General features: G+C 36.0%; 1 protein-coding gene across 2 annotated transcripts in view; it reads right to left on the reverse strand.

Annotated features, from left to right (window-relative positions):
* mei4 (meiosis-specific, MEI4 homolog) overlaps positions 1-5,820 on the reverse strand; it is a 37,680-nt gene extending 31,860 nt beyond the window's left edge. Inside the window, exons 1-2 of one of the 2 annotated variants that reach the window (XM_079432976.1) lie at positions 5,634-5,820; positions 3,546-3,785 (exon numbers count right to left, since the gene is read on the reverse strand). In XM_079432976.1, coding sequence (XP_079289102.1) covers positions 3,546-3,785; positions 5,634-5,664 — 271 coding nt within the window. In that variant the 5' untranslated portion in view covers positions 5,665-5,820. Of the gene's footprint in view, positions 1-3,545; positions 3,851-5,633 lie in introns of both variants that reach the window. The other variant, XM_079432977.1, reaches the window with a different exon arrangement.
* Between the last annotated feature and the right edge of the window lie 4,638 nt (positions 5,821-10,458).

A 10,458-nucleotide genomic window follows, 5' to 3' on the forward strand; every position in this document is an offset into this window, starting at 1 on the left:
TAAAAAGTGCTATAAAATATTTTATATTCTGAATACAATAGTTTCAGTATGTTGATGTTACTGTAAGTCCCGACCCTTAGCAAACGCGATTGCGCCTTCTTTAGAAAGTTAACTAGTCGCAAGTTTGCGGTAAAATGTAGGCTAGCCTAGTTGGGTTGTCGAGGTCAAAACACTATATGTAGCAGCTGTGAATCAAATAAACGTATTATAAATTATGTTGTTTCTTTACTCTTACACCGAATGTTTGCTGCTTCAATCCAGATGAGTATTGAAAAGTATTTTCCGCGACTGAAAAAGGCACGTGTTGAGGATGAGGACCATCCTGAACCGGAGGTATCAGTCTGAAACAGAGCTTAGTCCGACCAGTGTAATTAGTTATGTTATTGTTTACAATATTTTCAGGCTTCAACTAGTGCTGCTCAAGCAGAAAGACAAGGTCAGGGAGAGAAAGAAATAGATTTGTTAGGCATTGAAGAAAGAGTAGGAGAGGAGGAGAGAATTAATGTAATAAAGTTCTGTGTAACCAATTATTAACAGTTTTTTTTAATTATTAACCTTTAGGAATTAGGAAATCCCTTTAGGGGATCCAATCGTATCCCCTATCCAATCGTTCTTTTCATCTGCATGTGTGTGTAAATATATATGTAATGATTAAAAATATAAGAGTAAGATAAGAACAAAATGCACATTACAAAATATGTCGTTAAAGCATGTCCTAGATAAACATAATCCCCACTTATTAACTAACAATCAGGTACTTTGAAGATGCACAAATAAAGATAGCTGCAAACAGAATACTATGCAGTGACATCAACATTAGTTTGAATAAGCATTAAGTTTAGTATCACACCAAACACTATTGTGCTAGTGAAACTGTGAGGAGTCATGCTTAAGGACATAACGACAGATACACTTTCAAGCAAAATAATCATATTGAGTCAAGCATTTAACCCTCTGAGCCCGACAAACGCGAATACGCGTTTTGGGGCAGATTTTCCTGATAAGGCAGAAAAGAGCTTGAATTACTCTGCCATGTTTGATCGTTCAGATAAGAGCAATACACCATTCGAATCTGTAAGGGGTCTTCTTTTATTTGTATTCACTCATAATAACAACTAAACTTTGTGCTTTTGAAGAATAAAGAAAACAAACAGCATGCGCTCTCGGTCTTCTCCGTCTCCGCGATCTGTTTTCAGAAATGCGTCACTAAAATGAAGTGTAACTCAGCGAATCCTCAACACAGACACATGAGAGTTATCTCTTTATGAAGCTTGAAGTGTCTTCTTTGAAATGAAGTAAGTCATATCTAAAACAAATATTCTGTGATGAAGTAATCCGTATGAAACCAACACGATGTCCAGTCTGTCCCGTCTAACTCATTATTTTTAATGAGATCCCGCCCCCTCGCGTTCACATGTAAATAACCACGTGACCCGCGCGCGCGGAGCATAAACAAAGTCTGTGAGGAGTTCATCGCTGCTATACTGTTACTTTCTGGAAGAAGACGCGCTGAGTAAAGGCTGGATTTCCCTCAAAATCGATCTGATGAGTAAGTAATGTTTATTTTATTTTCTGCATTAGTTAACGTGTTATTGTGACATAAACTTGAACACATTACTAGTTGGGTTGTTCCCAAATTACAACACGATGAATGCTACGCATCTAAGAATGTTTAGACCATGTTTATTATTAATAATCTGTTCACAAATATATTTTAATAACGTGCTAAACGATAACAATTAGTTCTCAGATATAAAATATATGTTTTATAGTTCGAAGTATATCCTTTTATAGTACAGAGTCTATGACTGCAGAATCATATCTTTTATACTATAAAATCATACATGATGTTCAGGATGGCTATAATTCCTGACTAAAATGTTTGAAATCCAGTAAAACATTGTGAATATGACGGGCAATTCATTGTATTTAAATTTCTTACGGCGCGAGTATAAAACAATAAAAGTAATATGAGAGTACATTGTAATGATGAATGCTACGAGTCTAAGTATGTTTACAACATGTTTATGATTAATAGCCTACTCTGTTCAAAAATAGATTTTAATAACGTGCTAAACAATAATAATTAGTTTCTCAGATATAAAATGTTTTTTTTTACGATAATACAAAGCATGAATGAGTCTATGACTACAAAACACACACACATATATATATATATATATATATATATATATATATATAGATAGATAGATAGATAGATAGATGCTCCTGATATAAACATGCTCACAAATGTTTTTTCTCTTTTTTTGGTTGTTTGTATTTTATTGAATCAGACACCTGCACCACAGATGATGAATCCTGCTGACTTTCAGTCTCTTCCAACTGTTTTCCTCTGAGAGCGCTGCACTAACATCAGAAGAAATCCATGGAAAGTAGCAGAAACACTTAAATAACACGTAAATATCAGGTATGATTTATTTGCTTCACTTGAACAGAATCTGTTGCAGGGACGAGTCAAAGTCTGTTCACATCTCTGTGGTTAGATCAGTGTGCACAATAATGTGTCTTTGACCTTCATTATGTATGTTTTGATTATACTGTGTTGTAAATAAAATACAAATCATTTAAAAAACCCATTTTTTCAGTCTCCTCACACTGTCTTACCTGCCTCAGTCACAGTCACACTGATGGGCCATTAGCAGCTTTAGGGGAGGGCCCTTTGTCTCTCAGGTGAGAACCACTTAATATTCAAGCCCATTACCACTCCCTCGCATATTGGATTTCGAACACAAAACATGTCTTTAAAAATTTAAATCAATGTATTGTTTTCTGTGAGCAAATAAACAAGATGATTTTCACATAATTGTGAAGTAAATATTCTAGCCTACAAGATCTGGTTCTCAAAAGTCTTGTAAACAATTGTTCTGTATGTGTTTTATGGTCTTATTTGAGTGACTTCAAAATGTTAGTTTTTCACTAACCATGCATAAACGTTGATTTCTCAAAAACACAATCATGTACATAAATGCTGCTAACATAACATTGTAGCCCAGTTTGTGCTGTTTACAGTGTTATTAGACTTTAGCCATTTATATTTTTATAAGCAACTGAAAAAAGCACAAATGTCAGGGCATGTCGAAAGTTCTCCAGGTCCCCAAAACACCCTCAGGGCCCAGAGGGTTAACTATTACATGTTAATTACTTGTAAGTAATGAACCCAATATTGCACAATACAAAAGAAGGTCTTCACTCTGTCCCAAACACAATGTGGGGACAATATGAACTAACACAGTAATGTGGATGTGTGCCCTATCAGTTATATTCAGTTCTATACGGCCCCCTAGTGTCGCAGTTGTGTAATTTAGAGAATAACATTTGTTATATCAAGATCACGTGAAAATATTAAGTTGTGATAATGAGAAAACAACTTCGAGATAACGAGGAAACCAAGAAAGAAAATTAATAATAATCCTTGATCTCTAAGGACTTCCGCAGATAAAGACATATTTATAAAAAAATATGTTTAAGACTTGATAAATTGTTTTGAATTTCCAGGCCTGAAACAGATGGATATAAAGTCCTACCATGTCCTGGCCCATCGTTACTCTTCTTCTTGGACAGTAAGCGAGTGAGCAGCAGCTCTTGTCTGAGACGCAGCACATCTTCATGAAGACTTCGAGCTGTAGACCTCCAGCCTTCATCCTGCTGTCTGAGTCTGTCAGCCAGAGATTCAGCGAACTGTCTGGCTCCTCCCGACGGGCTGATCTTAATAACAGCCACGGCCACAGCCAGTTTAGAGATTCTCATATACCAGCTCACCGCTCCTACAGAGATCATGCAACAATTCATCGTAAGCAAGAACTAGTCCACTTCTGACATCACATCCACACTGGACACAAGCAGCACACACACAGAGAAAAAACAGTTATATATGGGTAGCTGACAAATAAAAACTATGTTGTGACATAGCAAAAATGTAGAAAAAATGACATACAAATGACATGAGAAAAAATGTATCTTCATTCTTAAAGTTACAAATAGCATGAGAGAGGTTTATCTTCAAAGTTAGAGGGTTTTTTAATATTTTTGCTGCTAGGACACATTGATGCGTCAACTACCCATATATATATATATATATAGTTTATGATGTTATATGTGAGTTTTACTAAGTCCTACCCTGGGTCCTTCTCAGAAAGACTAGTGATGTAACCCTCATAATACTCCCCATTTTCAAGTAAAACAAAATTATAACACAAAATTAACAAATTATTAATGGATTGTACATATTTAAAGACTCTTTGTCCAGTTTAATTTTGTTCTTAGTTTCTGTAGTTTACACAACTTAATCGTGGATTGTAGGAACAATTGTATTTGCATGAAACCATCTGACACTAGTTTTTTTGTGTTAAAATGACATGACAAGTGAAAATGAAATGAAGTCATGTCATGCTGCCATATAAACAGTCACTGAAGAGACAACGAGAACAAACTAATTACAATTGATACAGCCACAACACTTTAGCTGGAAATCAACTGCAAATATATAATCTTTCAATATCTTATGGATGCTATATGTGACCCTGGACCAGTCTTAAGTCGCTGGGGTATATTTGTAGCAATAGACAAAAATACATGCATAAATACATTTATGTCAAAAATCATTAGGATATTAAGTAAAGATTATGTTCCATGAAGATATTCAGTGAAAATAATTTTTGATCAGTAAAATGCATAGTTAAAGCACTTCATTCAGACAACTTTAAAGGCGGTTTTCTCAATATTTAGATGTTTTTGCACCCTCAGATTTCAGATTTTCAAATAGTTGATCCTAACAAACCATACATCAATGGAAAGCTTATTTATTCAGCTTTCAGATGATGTATACATCTCAATTTCGAAAAATTGACACTGGTTTTGTGGTCCAGGGTCACATATTGACTGGTTGTCCTGAATATTTCCATATTTCCATAATATTTTCTTTCTGTTTTTGAAAGCAATTGATACTTTCATTCAACAACAAGGCATAAGTAAGCATGTAACTACTTTTTTCAGCGTGAACACACTACAAAATGGTGTAAAATAGTGCAGAAGTGTGTAATGGGACACAGTGTAAGTTGAATGATTTGAAACGCAACTAAGGCTCAGTGGTGCTAACTGAATATAAAGCTAACAGTCCATTCAGATTATTAGCATCAAGTCAGAAATACCCAGGTTTCATTCAAAACAAGGGGAATCTGCTTTGAGCTATTATGCCACTCATAATTAGACGTTTTTATTCTTAACTGTTTGAATTATTGGTTTTATTCGTTTTTATTTAAAGCACTTTGAATTACCGTTGTATATGAAATGAAACTGCCTTGCCTGAGGCAAAAATATAACGTTAGTTCACTTAAACTCACCTAAACTCGTTTCGTTTAGAAGAAATAACATGTTTTTGATTAATTGTTTCCACAGAAATACAAAGCACTGATAATCTCATGTCAGTATAATCAGTAAATGTCCACAATGAACAATTTTAGATTTCATACGCTAATGAAAACGGCTTTTGCAGCAACGGTTTTTTAATTTTACCATCCAATAATCACTTTAATAACAGTTTTGACTGTGCCAGCGTTTTGTAGAGTTATCGGCCTAGAATATCTATCGTGTATAACGTTACTGAGTGATATTACCTTCATAACCTGAGGCAGATTTCTCCTCCATTCTTCTCCAAACATTAGGCTGTCAATCTGAGACGCTTAATACATATCAAATTAACCTCGAAAAAAGTAATTTTCTAGAAAATCCATTGATAAATCACTTCTAATTGACGAGAGCGTAATCAAACAGTCGACGTTCAACGGAACAGACACGCCCCTCGAAATGCCCCGCCCACTCTCATGAATATTCATTAAAATAAACTGTTGTTAGAAATAACGTGTAACTGCTAACTGTGATTTATAATATATTTATGTTATTTTCATATGCATTCCTATATTAATGTACATGCACTTGTGTTATTTTCACCATTGTTGCTTAGGGAAAAAATAAAGTTTATTTCACACACGTTTGACTCTATAGGTCTGTGTTTGGTAAAATGTATATTATTAGTAGATTTACATTATTCCGTTTCGTGTGTAGCTTTAACAGTTGTTTGATTGCAGAATATTTGTTGGAAACAGTGAATGATTCTTTTTTTTTTTTTTTTTTTTTTTTTTTTTTTTTTTTTTTTTTTTTTTTTTTTTTTCCCTTTTTTTTTTTTTTTTTTTATTTTTGGCCTGTCAGTAACACAGATAACACATGACAGTACGTATGTGTAGTTATGCTATCATCATTCACAGCCTTTTTTTTTTTTTTTTTTTTTTTTATATTATTTATTTTTTATTAATTAATTAAATTTTATATACCCTTTTATTTAACCATACTATGACCGACAAGACCAGGGGACAGAGGAAACAAGATAGAGAAAAAAAAAAAAAAAAAAAAAAAAAAAAAAAAAAAATTATAATAATAATAATAATAAAAAAAAAATAATAATTATAATTATAATGATAATAATAAAAATAATAATAATAATAAAAAAAAAAATAAAATAAAAAAAAAAAAAAATTGTGGATAAAGTCAACAGAGAAGGGGGAGAGAGAGAGAGGAAAAAACAAGACAAAAAAAAAACAAAAAAAAAAAACAGACAATTTGCTTCGATACCTGCTGACAAAAAGAGAAAACAACAGAAGACACAACATCAGAGAAACTGCAGCAACAACCAACATCTGTATGAATCACAATAAATTCTAAATGTTAAATGTTATTGAGCAACACGCATAACTAATATTACAAAATAAGTTTTGAAGCAACAGCAGATCAGAACAATGTGTGTCAGTGAGCACCCGTTTTTACACCAATGTGAATGCTTGAGTGTACACCTGTGTGTGTGAGCGCGCTTGTGTTCATAAGGTTCCTCCATGTAAATGTTTAATAGTGTGTGTGTGGGGAACAACAGCCCCATCCCGCAAGGCATGAAGCAGGCATGGAAGAGACCCAGGCCCCAAACATCCGGAGGCCCCCCAGGGCACGGGACCCCCAGGGGAACCACCGCAGGGACAACTGCGGCCCCCACCCAGAAAAGGGCAGAGGAGAGCCCGAAGGTGGGACATCCGACAGCCACAGTGTAGACACCCCAGGGTGCCGTGGCGGCAAGCCCGCAGGCTCCGCCGGCAGCCGACCACACCAGGGCAGACCGAGCCCTGGGCCCGGAGATCCAAGGGCCCCCCACCCCCCAACCGGGGCCCAGCAAGGCCAGTAGGGCCAGGCCCCGCCAAGCGACCGCCGAGAGTGGGCCAGCGCTCACCCGAGCATCCTACCCCGGCGCGAGAAACCACCAATGCACCGGCGGCATCCTCCACCGGCAGGGCATGGTGGTGGGGTGGGGGTCGACTGAGATGATGAGTGAGGTGGAGTCTAAGGCCCGACCTGACACATAGACGTAGACGAACAAGCACACATATACACAAGCATACGTTCCCACCCTCAAGCACGCAACGAATATTCTCACCCTCGCCCCACATGTAGACACACAAAAATGGACATGGTACCCACACTCACACTCCCTATATGCACTCTATACTCCTAGATCCAGGCACCACCACCCCCAGAGGGGTAATCAGCGCCCGATCCCGGAGCTGAACCCCCTTCGCTCTGGCGTGGGGACAGGAAGACCACCCCGGTCCCCGCAGCAGCAGAGAAGACCACCAGCCCAGACCAGTGTGACAATAATTTTAGAGCAAAAAATGCCTTAATTTATGTTGTCCTCGATATACATGGTATTTGCATTTTTTCTAAAGTTCATAAAGTGCTTCATCTTGTATATTAAGATTTACAGGTGATTGTAAAAAGAATTTAAATGCTTCACTCTCTTAAAGAGACACCCAGGTGCGCCAATGGTGAGGAAATTGAGATCCATAAAACATTGTACTATACTTTAATTATTAGGAAAAACATGGGAATAAGGGAGATATCCTTTTAAAAATGTATGACTACACATGAAACATGACAGCAAATTTGATTTATTTTAAAGAAAAATACAAGTGCTCATTTACACAACTAGTATTACTGTTGAAACAGACAAAAAGATGAATACACGTTGGGGTTGTAAAACATGCTGAAACACATTCATAATAATGTCTTAAAGTAAACAAGTTGAACGGGTAATCTAATGTACAGGTTTGCTTGAATACATATACATATTTTTATGTTTTTGAAAAATAATACTTTCATTCAACAAAGTGGATTATATTTATCAAAAAAGTACAGCAAAGCATGAATAATCGTAATGATTTATGTTTTTAATTAAGTTTTTTTTCTTAATAGACTGAAGTAAAGGCTGCATCTTAACGATTGAATTCATAATGGAACAATGGAAAAAAATATTTAAAAAAAGTTATTTCAGACAGTACTAATAATTTCGATTATTACTGTTTTACATGCTGGTTGCAGTGGTGATTTTTTGTTTTTATATTTTTTTAGTCATTTGTTTCCAAAAACATAAAAATGTCTTAGTGATTCCAAATTGTGGTGGAAGTAGCACATATACTTCATAAATCTTTGGCCTGTTTGAAGATATCTGAAGTGAACTGAGCAATAAAGCACTGACCCGACAGAGAGCAGCTCTTCAGTCATCAACACTAGACAGTTCAATCGGATTAGACTTCCTTACAAAATTAGCCCTTTATCAGGAATTCTGTTTACAAAGTGGGATTAAAACAACAGACAGATTTTTTGTTTGTTTGTTTCATTTTGCTGATGTGGAGAGACAATTGTAAGTTGTATGTACTTTGCGTGGACTAAAATGATGAAGCACAAATTATTGCGTGATGGCTGTTACACACTAGCTTTCAATACATTTTTAATTTTCAAACAGTGTAAAAACTGAGCAATGCGTTGACGGAAATGGACACACGAGTATCAGTCTGTGTAACCCTGGAGGGTCAGAGTCACGTTGACATCCTCAGCATCTCATGACGTAAGATCTCTGTCGTCATTTGAAGTGCTGTAGAAAATACACTCCAGCCTGCACCTCTGATCAGTGTCATCTAAAGGTGAAATAAAACATCAAATAAAATTTACTCAAACCGGGATGCAAAGGACTGAATATTTTCTTAAACAACACAAACCGTTTACCGACCTTACAATTTTACCGTGATCAAATAGGTGCATATACACTAACTATATTACATATTACAAATATAACAAACTTCTAAATATTATATTAAAATCATTTTACCTCATAGCTATTTAAAGACTGAAAAGATTAAAGTGCAGTCATGGCCAAAAATATTGGCACCCTTGGTAAATGTGATCAAAGAAGGCTGTGAAAATTAATCTGCATTGTTAATCCTTTTGATCTTTTATTAAAAAAATTCACAAAAATCTAACCTTTCATTGGATAATAAGAATTTAAAATGGGGGGAAATATCATTATGAAATAAATGTTTTTCTCTAATACACATTGGCCACAATTAACGCCACCCTTTTATTCAATACTTTTTTTAAACCTCCATTTGCCAGTTTAACAGCTCTACATTTCCTCCTATAATCCCTGATGAGGTTAGAGAACACCTGACAAGAGATCAGAGACCATTCCTTCATCCAGAATCACTCCAGATCCTTTAGATTCACAGCTCCATGTTGGCGCTTCTTCTCTTCAGTTCACCTCACTTATTTTCTACAGGGTTCAGGTCAGAGGACTGGAACGGCCAGCAGAAGCTTGGTTTTGTGCTCAGTGACCCATTTTTGTGTTGTTTTTGAGGTTTGTGTTTGGATTATTGTACGGTTGGAAGATCCAAACATGGCCCATTATAAGATTTCTAACAGTCAGTCACTTACTGATTTTTCATCTGTTGGTATTTGATAAAATCCATGATGCCATGTGTCTAAACAAGATGTCCAGGACCTCCAGCAGAAATATAGGCCCACAACATCAAAAATACAGCAGTATATTTCATTGTACACATGGAGTACTTTTTATCCTTGTGTTCACCAAACCCATCTTGAGTGTTTGCTGCTAAAAAGCTCATTTTTTAGTTTCATCTGACCATAGAAGCCAGTCCCATTTGAAGTTCCAGTCGTGTCTGATAACTGAATATGCTGGAGAGGAGAATTTTTTCTTGAAACCCTCCCAAACAACATGTGATGTAGGTGCTGTTTGGCAATTTTTTTTAAAGGTTTTCTGACCCCGAGACGCAACTATTTTCTGCAATTCTTCAGCTGTGATCCTTGAAGAGTCTTTAGCCACTCAAACTCTCCTTCTCACCGTGCATTAGGACGATATAGACACACGTCCTCTTCCAGGCAGTTTCATAACATTTACTGTTTATTGGAAATTCCTAATTATTGCCCTGATGGTGGAAATGGGAATTCTCACTGCTCTAGCTCTTTTCTTAAAGCCACTTCACTAATTTGTTAAGCTCAATTATATTTTGCTGCACATCAGAAATATATTCTTTGGTTTTTCTCATTGTG

This window comes from Barbus barbus (genome assembly GCF_936440315.1).
Source record: "Barbus barbus genome assembly, chromosome: 14".
Taxonomy (NCBI): domain Eukaryota; kingdom Metazoa; phylum Chordata; class Actinopteri; order Cypriniformes; family Cyprinidae; genus Barbus; species Barbus barbus.